At 38.3% G+C, this 19,906-nt stretch overlaps 1 protein-coding gene across 1 annotated transcript; it reads right to left on the bottom strand.

Annotated features, from left to right (window-relative positions):
• Positions 1 to 478: 478 nt before the first annotated feature.
• On the bottom strand, positions 479 to 19,001 carry ZC3H15 (zinc finger CCCH-type containing 15). Its single transcript, XM_038422418.2, has 10 exons — positions 18,457 to 19,001; positions 13,953 to 14,054; positions 10,574 to 10,685; positions 8,700 to 8,852; positions 7,399 to 7,490; positions 5,544 to 5,726; positions 4,527 to 4,673; positions 4,252 to 4,353; positions 3,837 to 3,963; positions 479 to 1,274 (listed from the first exon to the last, which is right to left on the bottom strand). Exons 1-10 carry the CDS (start codon positions 18,532 to 18,534, stop codon positions 1,084 to 1,086), a joined length of 1,287 nt encoding a protein of 428 aa, XP_038278346.1. The 5' UTR covers positions 18,535 to 19,001; the 3' UTR covers positions 479 to 1,083.
• Between the last annotated feature and the right edge of the window lie 905 nt (positions 19,002 to 19,906).

Here is a 19,906-nt window from a genome sequence, read left to right as displayed (position 1 = left end):
TCGGCCTGAAAATGCTGCCTTCTAGAGGTCAAAGACAATGCCCATCCCCAAGTTTTCCTTTGGAGATGCAGACGTACTAATTATGTATTCTGGTTTATAATTTGTATAGTGCCAAACGTATGCTAAGTGCTTTATAGACATATGAAGACAAGATCCCCACCATGAAAAGCTGCCAATCTAGACAATGTACAAATATGGCCAAGAGAAGAATAAGATGCGACGACAGGTAAGTGAACTGTATAGCATGTCAGATTAATTTTATTATGGTTTTATTGCAGGGAAAGATGAAAGATAATATGCCATTTAGAATTCTTCTGCATGGAGGTCTAGGGCTTGAAGGCTATCTGCAACTAGCCACTCATTTAGCTGAAACTTCTGGATCATGACTAGAGGGAACATATTTACTCACTATATCATACAAAATATATTTTATTTACAATTTGTCACACATTGATGTAAATAAAAGTCAACATAATGATTTTAAAGTTGACAGTCTTTATTTACAACATCGTTGTCAAAAGGTGTAGGGAAAGTTTAAAACATTTTAAACAGAGGCCACCATAGCTGACGCCTTATCAATTCACGAATCCATATCTTTAGCATCCAGCTGAAGTAGTAAAGCATATCAATACTTACTGGAGCATGAACATCTTAATCTGTATCAGCTCCATTTAGAGTACATTGCTCAAATATTTTAGGCAGTTTCTAAATCAACTCAAAATTACTTATTAACAAATGCAGTTCTGATGAAAAGGATGTTCACTTTGACTGTATACTGCACCTGGTAGTAATAAATCCACTTAACTCATTTATGCTTCCTACTTTTAGTTCAAAATTACATCTCATTTTCTTCGATGACAACTCTCAATTCAATTATTAACTATTCTGAATATCTTATTATGAGATGTAGTCAAGAGTGGAGTAAAGGAAACTGAAGGAAAGTACTTCTGTTTTTTGATGTGCCCTCCAGAATCAGCTGGGAAAACTACAAACATCCTGTTTAAAGAATTCTAGATGAAAAAATGATGTAGTCAGTTTTCACTTTGTAAGGTAGACTTCAATTTTCTTATTGGATTTGTTTGTTCATTCTTCTAAATCAAGAGTGTTTAATTCTTCTTCTAGTTCATCCAAGTCCTCTCCAGTAAAAAGATTTTCATCAACAGGAACTGCATCTATTACTCCATTTTCCTGTTCTCCTTCTGCCTCGTTTTCTTCTGAATCACTTTGCTCCCCATTCTCCATCCCACCTCCTGAAGCTTCACTTAATTTGTTATCTGAAAATAAAAACAATTCTTACGTCTATTAATGTTACAAATTCTTACAGTCAATCACACACACACATACACACACACACACACATTCTCTCTCTCTCTCTCTCTCTCTCTAATCAACACCACCAACTAGGGTCCATGCTTGAAGAATACACACCCACGTTTTGATGCAAAAATGCTGCCATACAGCTATTCTACTAAGACTTACATATGCGGCACCTACTAATGCAATTCATCCCACTGAACTCAATAGGACTACTTGTGTGCTTGCAGGACTGGGTTTTTAACAGTTGCAAGTGAACACAGGTGTGCGTAAATGCAAAAGATTTTTTTTACAACTCCTGTCCTCATCAGCTGGTTCATACTATTAAGTTATTACTAGGGCTGTCGATTAATCGCAGTTAACTCACACAATTAACTCAAAAAAATTATTCACGATTAATCGCAGTTTTAAATTGCACTGTTAACAGAAATACCAATTGAAATTTATTAAATATTTTGGATGTTTTTCTACATTTTCATATATATTGTATTCTGTGTTGTAATTGAATCAAAGTGTATATTTTTATTACAAATATTTGCACTGTAAAAATGATAAACAAAAGAAATAGTATTTTTCCATTCACCTCATGCAAGTACTGTAGTGCAATCCCTTTGTCATGAAAGTGCAACTTATAAATATAGATATTTTGTTACATAACTGCACTCCATAACAAAACAATGTAAAAACTTCAGAGCCTACAAGTCCACTCGGTCCTACTTTTTGTTCAGCCAATTGCTAAGACAAACAAGTTTGTTTACATTTTCAAGGGATAATGCTGCCCTCTTCTTACTGACAATGTCACCAGAAAGCGATAACAGGTGTTCTAATGGCACTGTTGTAGCTGGTGTCGCAAGGTATTTATGTGCCAGGAATGCTAAACATTCATATGCCTCTTCATGCTTCAGCCACCATTCCAGAGAACGTACTTCCATGCTGATGACGCTCAGTAAAAAAAAAAATGCATTAATTAAATTTGTGACTGAACTATTTGGGGGACAATTGTATGTCCCCTGCTCTGTTTTACCTGCATTCTGCCATATATTTCATGATATAGCAGTCTCAGATGATGACCCAGCACATGCTGTTCATTTTAAGAACACTGTCATTGCAGATTTGACAAAACGCAAAGAAGGTACCAATGTGAGATTTCTGAAGATAGCCATACTCGACCCAAGGTTTAAGAATCTGAAGTGCCCTCCAAAATCTAAGAGGGACAAGGTGTGGAGAATGTTTTCAGAAGTCTTAAAAGAGCAACACTCCAATGCAGAAACTACAGAACCTGAACCACCAAAAAAGGAAATCAACCTTCTGCTGGTGGCATCTGACTCAGATAATGAAAATGAACGTGCATCGGTCCACATTGCTTTGGATTGTTATCAAGCAGAATCCATCATCAGCATGGACGCTGTCCCTTGGAATGGTGGTTGAAGCATGAAGGGACATATGAAACTTTAGTGCATCTGGCACGTAAATATCTTGCGACGCCAGCTACAACAGTGTCACGAGAATGCCTGTTCTCACTTTCAGGTGACATTGTAAACAAGAAGCGGGCAGCATTATCTCCTGGAAATGTAAACAGACTTGTTTGTCTGATCGATTGGCTGAACAAGAAGTAGGACTGGATGGACTTGCAGGCTCTAAAATTTTACATTGTGTACAAAAACCTTCACTCAAAAATAAAACAATTCTACATTTGTAAGTTCAACTTTCATGATAAAGAAATTGCAGTACAGTACTTATATTAGGTGAATTGAAAAACATTATTTCTTGTTTAAGAGTGCAAATACTTGTAATCAAAATAAAGTGAGCACTGTACACTTTGTGTTCTGTGTTGTAATTTAAATCAATATATTTGAAAATGTAGGAAACATCAAAAAAGTATTTAAATAAATGGTATTCTATTATTAACAGCACTATTAATCACAATTTTTCTAATCACTTGACAGCCCTTGTTATTACTATTATTCAATGCTGCATTTAAAGTCCAGAAAGGTCCAATCAGCATCAGACTTTTATATGGTAGCTGCTGTACAAATACATAGTAAGATGAAGTACTTGCCTTAAAAAGTTAGCGAACAAGTTTATAGTAAACTTACAGATTTTGGAGTCATCATTCATTCACTTATTTACTAAAACAGGAAAGTGTAAAGAAAGGCGTTTCCTTTCCCAGTTTCAAGACATAATTTTTAAGTGATTTAAACGTTAAACAAATACTGTAGTAGAAATGACTGTAAATATTAACTAGAGGTCAAGACACAGGGCATTTATTTAATTAAAAACAAATGAACAAACAAAAAAACCTGCCTACAGCAATTCTTTTCTCCTATACTAGAAAATATAGTTATTCTATATTTTCAGAACACAATATGTGAAGCAGCATTAAGATACTATGGCAATAAGCACTATACAAATCTATCAATCATTTCTTCAGAGCCTCTCTCTATATGGGTATTGGAAAACCTTTAACATTACTTCAATGTACTGTCTCTGTTAACTTAGTTATGCCTAAACAGTGAACTTGCCATCTTTTTCCACTGAAGTGTATGTGCTGAATCGCTCGAGACTAGCCACAGTAATACCAGTCTCATCTACATCCTTTGGGACATACAGGTTCAAGTCTACATCATTTATCCTCACAAGATCTTCAACCTGAAAAACAAAGTTATTTTCTTTGCATTAATCATTGCTTTCCTGCAACTGATCTGTTAATTTTACATTTGACATCAACTTTTCTTACTGCAGGTTTTATTTTGTTCGGTATAAGTAACAGCAAACTAAAAAGGGCTCCTACTATTTAAGTACTAGCTAAGCGTCTCAAATTTAATCATTATTACTTTTTTTATGGAAGCCTATCAAAACCAAAAAGTTAGTCTCTAAATTTTAAATGGTTACCAGCAATAGGAGATAGTTAAAGAGAGTTAATATTTTCTTCTTTACCTCATCTTCACTTGATCCTTGAATATAATTAGTGTCGTCTGCTTCTTCATCATCGGCATCAACCAACTCCGGCCGGAACTCAAATACTTCACGTCCACTGATCTATCCATAGGGAAGCAAGTAAGACATATTCAAACAACACTAAATGTTACCTGTACTGCAATTTAGAGAATAAAAGAAAATACACATGGCTTAATTTCAGGCCAGCTACCTCATTATAAAGTGTATTTCACTCTTTCCTCTTACAAGTAGTAGTATTTGAGTGGAGAACATACCACCAGTGCTTTGCCAGCTTTAAAATCTGCTTTCCTCCGTTCCATATCTTGTTCAGCCTTGTCAATCTTTTCCTGTCTTTTTCTTTTCTTCCATGCAAGAAAAGACTCTAGGGTGATTTTGGTAATGTTTGGTCCTAAGGCAGCACGCTGTACAATAAAGACATTAGTTTTAATCAATCTTTGTGAACACAATTATCTACAATACAATAGGGCAAGTTTTTCTTCACAAATTAAGAAACTGTCTCTTAAAATCATTCCCTCTTAAGATTCTTCTGTACATTAGAGATACTTAATGAGATTTTTCTTTTGACTTTCTTACTAATAATAAACATACATTCATGCAGTCAAATTTGAGATTGTTTGACTCAAAGAAAAGTTTAAATAGGCTACATCCAAATCTATTCTACTACTATAGGTAACCTGGCAATATTTAAGAAATGATGGTTATGTGCAATCTTAAAGTATCAATGGTATGAACTAAAGGTGTCACTTTCAACGGCAACATTGTCCTGGTTTTAGAAGAGATATTATTAAAAAATTTCCAAGTTCCTTTTAAACAATAAGCACAAACACCACTAGGTTTTTCTTCTGGTTTCAATCTTTTCCTGATTTTGTCTACCACCTTAAGACAAAAAAAAAAACACACACGGAAACACAGTCTTCAATAGTGCCTACTATTCTCAGAAGCTGCATTTCAGTATTACAAGTCAAAATTCTGACCTAAAACATTGCTGCCCTCTAGAGGTAAATATTCAGTTAAACTTTTCTTTGTATTCTTATCTGGTGAATTAACTGGAGAAATTAACCATTTCAAAAGAAAGACTTGATTATTTTCAAAGAATCACTGAGTATATTTCACTCTAACACCCAAGTGGATACAAACATCAGTGAGTACCATTTTTTTTTTTTTACTCTGTTGCTAGAAGAGTATTTTGAACATGTGCCTGTTTTCAGAGTACTTTGTTAAAAATAATTAAACCATGTAATATTGAATGACTGAGTTAGCTATTACCTTACCTCTCTTTCTATTAGATCTTCTAAAGAAACTTCATCTTCCTTTTCCTCCTTCTTTTTGTCTTTTTTTAGTACAAAACCAGGAGGGAGAGCATGACGGTACATACAGTTGTCTCCTCCACCAGGACAAACCCAAAACCAGCCATATTTGTTGTTTTCGATAGCATCAAGAAAATACTTGCAGACCTGTATTAAACAACAGTGGTTATTACCCCTGAATCCTACCTTCTCCTCCCCAGCTACATACACTAGTAAAATGAGTTTGTCACATTAACTCAGGAACAGTATTACAGCACTGGTCAGTAATTCACAACTGGTCATATTACATTTCTGAGCTACCATTCAAACAGAAGTCCCAAAGAGAAATATTTTTGAATGTATTTAGACTGAAGAACAATGGACAAATGTCAAAAGAGTACCACTGATTGAATTAAAATTTAAATAAAAAACTACATTTAAAATAGTTTTCAGCAGCTTTTTCTGTTAATGTTCTCAAATATGGGGGACCAGATGGCTTAAAGGACTGGTGATTGATTGTCTAGTGGTATAAATCCAGTGTCTCTGTGTGAAGCGAGTTGGTCAGGTCTTCTAAATTTAAAAAGAGGCAATGGTTTTGTATGTTTTTGGCAGTCTCACATTGATACAACAAGAATGTAATGAGAATGGAGACTGTACTCTACGACCCTTTCAATCTTGGAGGTTCTCCTTTCCAGGTCAAGTTTTGAAGCACAGTAAAGGGACAGCATGCATTCTTGCTGCAGTCCTACACCCATCTGTACACAGAACACTTCAGTTGCCAGAGCTGTGAATCTGGCAACTTTAACAAGCAATGTATTAATTTTACTATAGATCCCAAACTGTTCTTTCACATTTCACTTCCAACTGTGTCATGAATAATATTTAGTCATTGTGAAATAACATAGCATAAATACAACCACCATTTTCTTGTATTTTTAGTTTGTATGGATAATGATGTAGAATTAAAAGAGTGAAAAATACAAAGGTATAAAATATTAAAGATTTAAACTGATGCTAGTTAAGGCAAGATACAAATTAAGGTCCCAATTTAAAATATCCCATAGTTTTGGAGCCCTAAATACTACAAAAAGAAAAGGAGTACTTGTGGCACCTTAGAGACTAACAAATTTATTAGAGCATAAGCTTTCGTGAGCTACAGCTCACTTCATCGGATGCATTTCAGCTTATGCTCTAATAAATTTGTTAGTCTCTAAGGTGCCACAAGTACTCCTTTTCTTTTTGCGAATACAGACTAACACGGCTGCTACTCTGAAACCTAAATACTACAAAATCCCTTCTCATTAGTGATTTTTTTTTTTTTAAGACTTAGCATTACAGAAAAGATTAAACTGTATGCACTGATGTAGGGCACTCATGGTTAGAATATTTCTTTGTTCCCATCTATAAATCTATTAGCATCTTAGGTTCACAATCAAAAAGGTAAGATGTGCAAGAGAAGCAATCACATAAGTAATTCTATTGGCATATGTAACTATGAACACTTAAACCTTGAAAGTGGGTAGTCAAATTACATCCAGTAATGTAAGGATTACTCTTCATAGTGTTTATGAAATCATTTCTATCTTAGAAAAAGATGCTTCTCATACCCAAAGATGCACATAAAAGTATATATTTATAATTATAAAAGAGCCTTGCTTATTTCAGAAATATGTCAAGATGATAGAATAACGCAAGTCAACCTTTATCCTCAAAAAGCCTTCATAATATTCAAATAAAGATTTCAAGATATTCTAGTAGAAAAATCCAGTACCTTTCCAAATTTAATTCTCTCTAATGATAGCTAATTACTACTGCAACTCAATTAAAGAAAAGGACATACTATTTGAGTTTTGGGTTTTTTCTTTTCCGCCTCACCATGCTTCTTGTTCACCACCTCTTCCAGCTTTTTCTCATCCCAATTTTCCATTGTATCTAGATATAAATAGTAAAAAAGTTGGTTTCACTTACATCTCAAATTATAACTAAAATACCAAACCTCACAATCAAACTGCTTTGGATTCTGCAGTTTAACTGCAGTAAAGGAAAAGCAATACTGTCAAGTTTAGGTTCTTAATTATGATTTTAATAGAGAGGATTTTCAAAGCCTCACATGCTTTTATTTATTTGTAAAAAGTATTTTAAAACTTCTTCTTTGAGAGCATTTTAAAGAATTTACACCTCTTCCTCCACATAAACTCATGTTTCCAAAAAAAAGAAGGAAACATGGAACAGTAGGTGGGATGGTACCCAGGAAGGAGGTAGGGGGAAGATAGTTCAAACAAACACATGTGCAGGAGAAGAGAGGCTGACAGATATAAGTCAAGGTAGGAAGTTCTTTATCATCTTTGGTGACACACAAGAAGCAGCCATTAAAGAAAAGAGGCTGTGAAGGGTTGGAACACCAACAAGAGCAATGAAACCATATGTGTGGTCCTGGTGCACCACTTCAGTGTGTCAAAAGCTTAAAACATTACCCAGCAGGAATGACATAAACATTGTGTTAGTGCATGACAACCACAAAAGAAAATTGACCTGTCTTAGTGTAGCTCTCTAGCCCATGCTGAGCAAAAGTGCAAAGCCATACAGCATTCTATTTTTGACTGATCATTGCTGATGGGAAATGAAGCCACAGACAGAAGCTTCCCAAGCAACCTGAATTTAAAATATTGTTCATACACATTATGCTTCTACTGATAGCATATGTGCAAAAAACATAATAAGTTGCTGTTCATTTGCTTTTTCTAAAGCCTGGGTATTTTTAGAAGCAATTGGAAACTAAAAGGAGCCAATTCTATATGACTTGCCACCTCTATATTGTAAATATTCCACACCACCAGAGTTTAAGGACTGCTGCCCTGTAGCGCATCGTCTATTATACTAATCCATCAAAATAGGGACTAGAAAAAATGCTCTTGAAGATAAGAAGTTGAGTGATTTTTCTTTTTTAAGTCAGCTCAATATTATTTGTCTCAATATTACCAACCACCTAGAAGCCCCAGCCATAGGCCAAAACCTGATTGTGCTAGGCATTGTACAAACAGAACAAGACGACTATTCCTGGTCCAAAGAGCTTATGAACTTATTACTAGAACTTTGGCACCTGAAAAGTATGTTGGCAGTTATTTTCCAGAAGGAACATACCTTTTTCAAGATCTTCATCTCTTGCATCAATGTAAACACTGCGTTTTTCACACTTTCTCTCCAAAGACAAATCATGAGAAAACTTGCACTTATCTCCTTTAGTGCACTGTCCTTGCTTGAAGAAAGCACAAACTACTGATTTGGGATCTGCACCTGTGTCATATGAAATTTAGTATTTTAGTACTGTTTCCAGGCAAAACACTAAGTTGCATTTAAAATGATTTACCATATTTTTTTCAAAAAGCATTAAACACAACATTTCAGTTTTAAAATACCAAACAGTAGAGCATGGAAATTCAAAGTTAATTTAAAAAAAACCTGGAAGTTATTCACAATACAATTACCAACACTAACTTCTCTCAGTCTGCTTCAATACCACTACCAAGTTGCTCTCTTTCATGTACTGTATGCTTCCGTAACTACTTTGTTGTTAGGTTTGTTTTAAATGTCCAAATTTAAAGGCATTTTGATATTTAAGAAAATCTGGCATCAATGTGTGGCTTAAGTAATGCATGTGACCTACTCTTAGCTTATTACAATAGGTACTAATTCAAGAATCAAATTCACTTTAAAACTATCAACTGGGTTAATCAAGTTTCTTGTACTTAATTCCTATATTAATTCATAAGCCATGATATTTTCAGTGGCAATCAGCTAGCTCCAGTGCAACATAGTTAATGGAAATGTCAAACATTTTCACAGGCACTGAACCACTGCTATGGGATGTATTACTATAGCAATGAAACTATTAGGATTTAGTCTTAATGAGGCAGTGATGTTTATGGTTAGGGTGGGGTACCGAGTGTCAGGCAAAAAAAAAAAAAAAAAAAAAAAAAAAAAGTTTGATTTGGCCAATGACCTGATCTGACACCCAAGGGCTAGTCTACATTATACAGGCTCTGCTGATAGTTACATTGGCACATTACATTATAGCTCTACTGGCAGATTCCCCTAGTCCAAGTGCAGTATATGCCAACAGAAGTTCTTCCTGCTGGTATATTACCAACAAAGTTAGCTATGCAAACAGAAGCACTCTTGTTGGCGTAGCTGCGTGTACACTGGGGTTTTGACTGGCACAGCTAGGTCAGCTAAGGGGTGTGATTTTTCTCACACCCGTGACTGACACAGCTATGCTGAGAAAACTTTGTAGTATAGATCTAGCCGAAGACACAACAACCATGACTGTTTCCCCACTCTGTAAAATGGGGATAATGCTAATTTAAGTGTTCCTTACTTACATAAATAAAATAATCAAACTGTTATACTTTTACAAAGAAATAGACACCACTGAACACTAAAGGGCAGCACACAGAAAATGAAAACTATATGCAAGGCCCATGGAGCAGGGAGTCCACAACTGGCATGGAGCCTGTAGAACCAGTTCACTGTAGCCTCTGGCACAGGGACAGTTTCAGAGAAGGACAGTGTTAGAGTGAATGCACTACACTCTAGCAATCTCCAGGGCAGAGAATTGGGGAACCGCAACTGGTTCTAACAGCCCTCCACCCCCAACTCTACTGTACCCAGTAAAAACTGGATGCAGCACAGAGAATCTGCTCCTGCAGCCTGCCAATGTTAATGAAGAAATCTCCATTGAAATCAGAGCAGATTTCTGTACTCAGATCAATGACATTGTGACCTCACAATGGTTAGCATTAAAAGATCACATAATATAACCCTTCATATCCATTTTAGTTTTATTTGTTAACAGAATGGAATTTTTAAAATAAAGTTAGAACTGCATGCTTATGGATAGGAAAACTGACATTTTAAATACTTTTTTTAATGTGAACTTTTAATGTGACCCCACATATGGCAATAAAATACTAATGGAATTAGCTACAAACTAAAATGTTACATTATTCTTAGTTTACCTTTACTAATTTTCTGGGCAGCAACTACAGGTTTGAAGAGTTCATTTAGTTCCTGTAATTCTTTCTTCTTATCATCCTTCTTTAATTTCTTGTCACCTTCAGCCTGAGCAGCCTATAATAATCCCAGATTTGAAGTGATTGGTAAAGGATATTTAGAACTGTGAAATTATTCACAATCTGTACACTACAGCTTCAAAGATAACATAGCATGCAATATTAATTATATGTCATATAGAACGACAGTCACTGATTTAGGAGGTGTCAGCATTATTCTTTTCCTAATATTTCCTTATATTAATGGCCAGGGTGCACTATCTAGCAAACGTTAGGAAGAGCTAAAATACATTTCAAAACAAAGAGAGGAAAGAAAGTAACACTTTACTAGGGCCAAGATATACTAATATGATTGAAGGACCCTTTTCTATTTTTGTTCCATATTTATGGAAACCAGGATATAAGTGTCATTGTTGGCACAGGACAGCCATCTTCTAGCAGGACTCTAGCAAACATAAACTGTCACAGTAGAGGAATAACTGAATTAAAGACCCATCGTCAACACTCAGCCCAGTTACTCTTGCCCAAGATCAACAAAGATAGAGACTCTACTATTAAAACCCTAAAATTTATGTATTCTTCTTTCCTTTTATGTGTATCCACAGCAGCCAGCCAGGAAGTCTGGCTTTGAAAGTGGTCTTATTCATCTACATCACCTAACCAATATTTTATTTTATTGTGTGCAGTTCTTCAGCATTACAGTGTTTTGTTAATAACTGAAGGTGTACATGGCAGGAAAGCTTAGTTTCATTTGAATTGTGTGTGAGGAAAAGACAATGTATAAAGTAGAAAGGGAAAACTATTTCTATGACTACAAGGGAGACATTGTGAACCTGCCTCCCCCTTCTAGTAGTTTAAAAATCAAGCCTCCTCATCATTAGTCACTGTTACTTAAGCTGGTAGGAAAAAAGACCTATACCCCAATACCTGGACCGGTACAGAAGAACGAAGACATGGGAAAATAGCATGTACAATTAATTAGTTTTAGTATGCCTGACTCTCCTCCCAAAGTTGTTAATGGGACTTTACACCTAATGGCCCAGTCAGAATTGAAGTCAACGGTAAACATTCATTTGAAAGAGTCCTTCTCTCTTTTTCAATATATTGTCATTCAGGCTCTTCAGTCTGGATACTTCCAGGCAGGGGCCTAATCTGATGTAATGCAGAATAAAAAGCAGGCTCCCCTCTTCCCTAAATGATGCATGAGATTTCTAACTTTCAAAATAGTTATAAAGGTAAATTGATCCTGGGCTAACAGTCCACCTAAAAAAGATGCTAAATTATCTTTACAATTTTGATTTCCAATGACATTCAATCTAGAAAAGCCGATTTCAATCCTACTTTGCATCTGATGGATGAAATGGCACCTCCACACTTGTCAACTATAATAAAAACCAATATGTTTAGCAATTTACTCTTTGAAATTACACACACTTATTAGAGTACCTTTGTTACACCTCTAGGGTTAGAGCTGAAGTTGTTTCTTAGCTTGACAGCACTTCCATTTGTACCTCAAGACATGCCTGTCTTTGACTCTTGAGGGTTATTCACAGAGATATGGCCTTGGGAGGTACAGCACTGTATTAGGATTAGATGTTGAAAGTTCTCTTCCTGGACTTCTAGGTTTCCTGGCTGTTTGGGGAGAAAAGTTTCAACATCTAATCCTAATACAATGATGTACTTCGCAAGTCTGTAATACATACGAGGATATATCTTGCCCAGTTTCCATTTTTTGTTGAGAGGAATTCTTCTCTTTTGCGCACAGCTTTGTGAAAAAGCAGCAACTGAGTGAAATCAACAGAAGTCTGGTCAGTTTTACAATTGCTATTCAGTGGTGAGCAGCTGTGAAACTGACATGAACCAAAAAAGAATTTCACAGGGCTCTACAGATGATCCTAGCTAGCGACCTTTGCCTCATGCTGCAGAGAAAGACAAAAAACCCCAGGTGTCTGACAATCTGACCTGGGGAAAATTCCTTTCTGACCCCACATATGGCAATCAGATAGAATCTGGTCTTGTGAGTAAGACCCACCCAGACACCTGAGAAAAGAATTCTCAGTACCATCACACAGCAGCCTACCTTCCCATGCTGTGTCCCATCTCTGGCAGTGGCCTAAAACCACAGAAATCTCTGGCTGGAAGGGACCTCAAGAGGTCAGGACCCTTCCCCTGAGGCAGGACCATACCTAGTAGGTGTTTGTCCAACCTGTTCTTAAAAAGCTTCAATTACCTCCCTTGGAAGCCTATTCCAGTGCTTAATGATCCTTACAGTTAGAAAGTTTTTCCTAACCTAAATCTCCCCTGCTAGAGATTAAGCCCACTACTTCTTGTCCTACCTTCAGTGGACTTGGAGAACAATTGACTAATATCCTCTTTATAACAACCCTTAACTTACTTGAAGTCTTATCAGGTCTTTTTTTCTCAAGACTAAATATACCCAGGTTTTTTTGTTTGTTTGTTTGTTTGTTTTTTTAAAACTCTTCTTTATAGGTCAGTTTTTTTAAAACCTATCATCATTTTTGTTGCTCTCCTCTGAACTCTCCAGTTTGTCTACATTTCTCAAAGAGTGACACCCCCAACAGGACACAAAACTCCACCTGAAGCGTCATCTGCAGCGAGTAGAGTGGGACAGCTACATTCTGTGCCTTACTTACAACAAACATCCTTATTATTACATCCCAGAATGATATTAGCCTTCTTCACAATTGCACCACATTGTTGCCTCATATTCAATTTGTGATCCACTATTACTGACACATATTTGCTACTTAACCTCTACTCCCTAGCCAGTATTACTGCCTAGCCACCTCTGATGCTTCAGCCCTTAGAACGGAATGGAGGGAAAAGACTGCCTTCCTGACCAGTATAGGTGAAAAAGAGCCACTTAGTTTCACTTTTGTTTATAATTAGGTGGTAGTTATTTACCTTCAGGTTTTCACACACTAGTGCAATAAATACAATGTTTGGATTAAAAGCATTTCATAGGAATGTTTGCTCATCCTGTTACCACTGAAAAGCTTTTTAAAATATGGAAACATCTTTACTAGTTGACAGGTTTTATTAAAAATGTACATTAAAAAAATTGTAGATTTGGAACTATGTTATCCTTTAACTAGATAAACTTAACAATAATGACAAAGAGCATTAGTGTCTGACAATTAAATGGCTATTATTTTTAAAATAAATTTAAACCAACTGAATAAATTAAAATTGTGCTAACCAAAATACATTAGGTAAGTAATAAATCTTATCTCAACAACATCTCATTACAAGTCTATATGAGACATTATGATTGATAAGAGATAATTACAGATTCAATGCTTACCTGTCTTGGATTTTGTTGACCAAATTTAACTTGATGAGTCACAGCCTTGATAAACTTCTGCTGTTTTGCTCCTTTCTTATTCTTTAGACCAAATGTTTTGTCCTTAATTAGAAGAGATTTGTATAAGTGATGCGTCAGCTACTGGACAGTTTTATGAAAAGTTCAATTTAAGTTACAACAAAAATGTACTGTTCCTTTCAACTGATCAATACCATTCCCACCCTTGATTTCCCCAAAGCTACTTTGTTCTGAGGAATAGAATGGGCAATATTTTGCTCAATACAAGACTAACATTGAAGGTCTCATATCAAATTAAATACTAGCTCTTAAATTAAAATATTTTTTTTTCCAGTTTAAACAAGCCATGTTATTCTCAAAGATAGCATACAGCATTCTGAAATTACAGTTAATTCTTTGTTAGTCAAGAAAGAGCAAGAAAAGTATTCAAAGATTTAATTAAAAGAAATTAAAAAACCCTATGGCTGTAACTTCCAATTCAGTAAGTGTTATTTAGTTTTTGAAGGATGTAATCTGGTCATAACATCAATAATGAGATAAAAATCTATATTTAAATATAGAAGGCCTGCATGGAGACAGAATTAAAAGAATAAAAAAAAAACCACGATAAAATAAAAAGATACCTCAACAAGGATTTGGTAAATTAAATAATCTATTCCAACAGGCAGTTATGACTGACTGAACCAATAACATGATGCAGCAGTAGTAAAATGAAGAGAATGCAATCTTACATTCTATCTGTTAGGCTCAGTTTACCATCCGAGTTGCATGTCATTTTGAGACTCAGCTCCAAAACAACTCGTAATCCTTTATTTTCCCTTTGGAGATTTCTGTACTAACTGAAGTCAATTTTACAAATCTGTGAACCCTATAGGGCTTTTCATTTAAAAAGAGGTTAGCTTGCATTACTCACAACTTTAACTTTGACTTGTGGAACAATATTATTCCCAAGTAAAGTTCAATGTGTAACACAAAATAAAGAAAGACATTGTTTATTCCAGTGGTTCTCAACCCACGGGCCACTTACGGCCCAATCAGCACACGGCTGCGGCCCATGTGACATTCTCAGGGCCATACATTTATTATATAGTGTGTGTGGAGGCGGCCCACAGAATACATAGAAAGCTGCATATATGGCCCACAATGTTCACAAGATTGAGGAACACTGGTCTAGTCTATTGAAAATTATAGAACAGAAAATAGACTATAGGAGTACTTAAACCACAGTACTTTCTGGGACCACCAATTTCAAGTTTTGGGCAGCAGAAGAAGGCTTCTCAGTTAAATGCACTAAGTTATGGGAAAGACAGAAACTGCGTATATGACCTTAAAATGGACTTGGAGGTTCTGCTTATTTTTTTTTGGTGAATGCCATTCCATGGCATTTTTGTAAGAGCAACAGTTGCCCTAGGGTGTCCAACCAAAAGTGTCTCCCTGTTACTGCTGCTTTCTGTTATGGCAAGATGTGCTTGTCACTTGCCTCCCACAGAGGTGCTGAACCAAAGGTCCTCCAAATTAAATCAATGCCTTCAAATTATCTGAATATTTGTGTCCCAAAATTTTGTAGGACAGCAAAATATCCATGTAATCCTTTCTTGTCCTGCATTCTTTTAACAGTTTTCCTTTCCATTGCTGTAGTTCCTCTTCCCACCCATCTTCCTCACGTGCCAATGTAAGATACCATTAAAGTAGTATTTCACAAAGTTTCACACTATAACAGCACCTGTTGAAGAAAAGGCACCTGCTTTCTGTGTGTTCAATCCAAAAAGTTGCTGAGTATCCCCCATTCCATGGAAAAAAGTGTCTGCTCACGCTCCTTTGCAGCAATTTTTCTCCCTACATTTTCAGTTTGTTTATGGAGGAAAGAGCTTCTAACTCAGTTCCATTCAAATTTTATAAAAAACCTTACAACTCCCTTTACACTCCTATCTGCAGCAGTGTATTTTTCTGTGGCTGCAACGTCTATTTAAAGCCTATCTTTAGCTTTGATTTAATTCTATTTATTAGAAGCAGAAAAATATTTTATTGCTAGTCACTGAAATAAAAAAAAAAAAAAAGTCACCCAATGATAACATCTTGGTTAACACAATTTGGGAAATGTTAATAAAGAAAAACACCTATCAAAATAACCAAAATTTAAGTAAATTAGAAATTGGTTACTTTTTATTGAAACCACTAAAAAATAGTTCCAGCACTCAAGCTCACAAAGTTTTACACACTAATTAACCATCAATAATAATAATGGATTGGTGAGTTTTCAGCGTATATTTCTAATAATTTGTTGCTTTGCAATGAATATATAGCTTTTAAATACAAACATAACATAAAAAAAACAAACATAAGGCCTGGTCTACACTAGAAAGTTAGGTCAACGTACAGCAGCTTATGTTGACCTAACTCTGTAAGCGTCTACACTAAAATGTCACTCCCACCGATGCAAGTCGCCCACTATGTTGATTTAGGCCACGTCTACACTCGCACTTATGTTGGCTAAACTTTTGTCATTCAGGGTGTAAAAAAACCAAAGAGCCCTGAGCATCGTGTGCACAGCGCTATGTCAGCGGGAGATGCTCTCCTGCAAACATAAAACCAGTTCAACGAGCGGTGGTAGCTATTATGTTCTCTCCTGTTGGCATAATGTGACTACCCAAGCGCTCTTGCAGCGGTACAGCTGTGCCGCTGTAAGTTTTTAAGTGTAGACACTGCGTTACTTACATCATCTGTTGGCTGTCAGCCCCACAACGGCCTGACAGCTAGGACCTCCCAGTGGTGGGGCTCCAGCTGTCAGCCCTGCAGTGAGGGGCACCAGTTGTCAGTGCCCCTCAATGCCCCAGAGAATTAAGTCAGTGGAAGCGCTCCTGGTGAGGACCCACACAGCTGACAGAAGGAACACAGTATGGATGTCGACTTAATTTTGTAGTATAGACATGCCCTAACTCATGAAAAAAAGACTGATTCACATATGGCATTATTGCCTCATTTTATATAATGAATGTCCCTTAAATACACCATTACTTTATATGTACTATCATGTTTGTTATCTCATTTGAAATGACAAAGATAACTTATTTGTTTTTTCAACTACAAAATAAGAGTCTTAGTGGACTAGAACTCTCCTATAACAGAGTTCAGCCAGAACATTACTAATTCAGCAACCAGCACTCCAAGACAATCATTACAATCTAAAGCAGTTTAAAGAGTGTAATAAAAAAGAACAATTGTGTGAGGGTAGTTTGTAGCATTATATTTAAAAGGAAAATTGTTAAGGTAGGTAGGTCTCAAATCTAACGTACCTGACCCATTTCCAGTCAATTTGCTTAGATATTTAATTCTCTACTTATGCTCTTTCCTCTCCCCTAAAAAATCATATTTTCAGCATTTCAGAAGATATTCACTCACAAGGAATCCCAATGACAAATAAGCCTGTATAATGTTACAAGTTTTATTAAATACTATTATAAATACTGAAATTTCTTAACAGTCAAGAATAGCTTTATGAATGACAGACATTTTTAGAGGCCCAAGAGAGCACAAAATGTTGCTACCTGATAATCTTTAATTTATTCAGCCTAGATTTGCGAAATAAGTATTTACCCTGTGGCTATTACATCAACTGACATTATGCCCTGCCACAAGAGACAATAGGCCAAGTTTTGCATTGAGATTCACATACAGAGTGATTTGATTTGACTGGCATTGCAGACATACATCTGGAAGACCTGAGCCCTGCAAGCTTTCTAACGCCTGTGCTCTAATATGTCAGAATAAAAACTTTCACCAACCCATCTTCAGGCTGAAAATAACCGACACTGGTCTATTTACGGAAGCCAATGAAAAGAGCAGTTAAAGGGCCACGGACAAGCAAGGATGCGTTAACAGATGTGGCTGGTGCCTTGGAAGAGGAAGGGCGGCAGAGTCCCCTCCATACCCGGTGGCAGCATCTTCTACACTTTTGTTTTTAAGCTTGTTGATTTAAAAACATTTTTATTAAGTTGTTTCAACCGAAGTGGCCGCCCGGTAGCCACTTCTCCGGGGGGGAGGAGAGGAAAGAGGGAGACCAGCTCCGTTTCTTACGGCAAGCTAAGGTTGATGGTTTGAGGCTCCCCCAGACGACGAGGGGTCAAGAAAGGGCCCGGGAAGGGCGAGGGGAAGGACAAGAAGGTGGCGGGGAGAAGAGAGAGGGAAGGAGAAGGGTGATGGGGCCGGATCGGGGCCGAGGAGCAGGGACGGGGACTACGGGGTGCGGTGGGGAGCAGGGACCGGCAGGAAAGGGGCCGGCGGAATACGGAGGCGACGCGGGGACACACCGGAGGCGTGACGTGGGAGAGACGGTTATGGACCCCCTGTTGCCCCTCCCTGAGCTACGGCTCCGCTCCCCCCATCCATCGCGACTGTGAGGCGGCTCAGAGGACCTGGCCACCCCGGCGCCTGCCGCTGCCGCTGCCGCTGCCGCTGCCGCCGTCGCCTCCCGGGCCCCGCTCCTCACCTCGATGATCTTCTCCTTCTTTTTCTGGTCCGCCTTCTTATTGGGGCCCGCCGCAGGCGGCGGCTTCTTGGGGGGCATCTCGGGAAAGGGGGGCGAGCCCCTGTCCGCACTCACTCGGGTCCTCTCAGCGCCGCGGCCGGAAAGCGCGCGGAAGGACCGAAGGGCTGTAGCGCAAAGCCGAGCAATGAAAAAGCAAAGGCAGGATTCCGTTTACGACAGGCCGTCAACGACCGCTGCCCCGAGGCGCTCTACGAAAGCGGTTGCGCGCGCATTCTGAGGTGGGGAAGAGCGTACAAAGATACGTCCCCCAATCCCGCCCGAGCGGAAAAATCCCAGCGGTGCCGGAATCACGTGACTGGGGTGAGGCGAGGTTGCCCTGGCCGCTGCTGAGGGAACGGTCAGTGGTCACGTGGGGCGGGACGAAGCCTCGCGCTCTCAGCCGCCGTCCCGCTCTTCCCAGCCAGTGCAGCCGGCGTTGGGCCGCGAGTCGCTCGGGGACTCCCCGTTCCGCAGGCGCACCTCGGCCGAGCCCCAACTGCGGGTCGGGGACGTGCCTGCCCCGCCCTCCCTTGCTGCCTTGTGCAGACTGCCCCGGAGCTGGCGTCTTGCGAGAGCGCTGGTGTGGAGCTGCCGCCAGCCCAAACCGGCCTGGCCTGGGAGCCCAGCTGTGTCACCTGTAACACGGCGGGGCAGGGCTCCGGCCCATGGTGCTATTCCGGCGACGTATGAACCCCCCCTCCCCCCGCTTTCCCCTCAGTCAGTAACATGCGTTTCCCCTACTCCGCTCCCTAAACGTAAAGTGGCTTACAGCAAATTCAGCTCCCGGCTGAAGTACTTAACGTCTCTCCCCAAAGCCAGCCCCGCTGGTGCTTTTGGAAAAAGTGCGTATTAAGGAGAGAGGTGGGCAGAGGGTCCCATTTGTGAGGGGATGTAGGAAAAGAGGACGGAGACCTGATTGGGGGGGCTGGGAGACAAAGCAGCAGGGAGGCATGTGGCCTGGATTGGCTGGGGAATGAAGGGTGATGATAGATTTAAGAGTGGCAATTTTCCAACAGAAAAGCTTCAGAAACCGTCTCTAACGTGCCACAAGTAGTCCTTTTCTCTTTGAGACTCCAAAGAGAAACTGCTGAGTTTGAATTAATATGCAAACTAGATACCATTAACTTGAGACTGGGAGTGGCTCGGTCATTACACAAATTGAATCTATTTCTCTATGTTAAGTGTCCTTGCACTTTCTTGTCAACTGTCTAAATGGGCCATGGTGATTATCACTAAAGTTTTTTTTTTTCTCCTTCTGATAATAGCTCATCTTAAATAATTAGCCTCTTACAGTTTGTTTGGCAATTTCCACCTTCTCTCTCTGTGTGTGTTTGTGTGTGTATATCTATCTATCTATCTATCTATCTATCTATCTTCTTACTGTATGTTCCATTCTATGCATTCGATGAAG

This window comes from Dermochelys coriacea, chromosome 11 (genome assembly GCF_009764565.3).
Source record: "Dermochelys coriacea isolate rDerCor1 chromosome 11, rDerCor1.pri.v4, whole genome shotgun sequence".
In the NCBI taxonomy this organism is placed as follows: Eukaryota; Metazoa; Chordata; order Testudines; family Dermochelyidae; genus Dermochelys; species Dermochelys coriacea.
This window is presented reverse-complemented; position numbering and strand designations above follow the sequence as displayed.

Excerpts from the sequence above, each read along its gene's own strand:
- ZC3H15 (XM_038422418.2), bottom strand. The coding sequence starts at position 18,534 with ATGCCCCCCAAGAAGCCGCCGCCTGCGGCGGGCCCCAATAAGAAGGCG. Across the intron at positions 14,055-18,456 it reads AGAAGGAGAAGATCATCGAG|GACAAAACATTTGGTCTAAA; the intron begins GTGAGGAGCGGG and ends CTTCTAATTAAG. Across the intron at positions 1,275-3,836 it reads CACTTCAGTGGAAAAAGATG|ATAACAAATTAAGTGAAGCT; the intron begins GCAAGTTCACTG and ends TTTTATTTTCAG.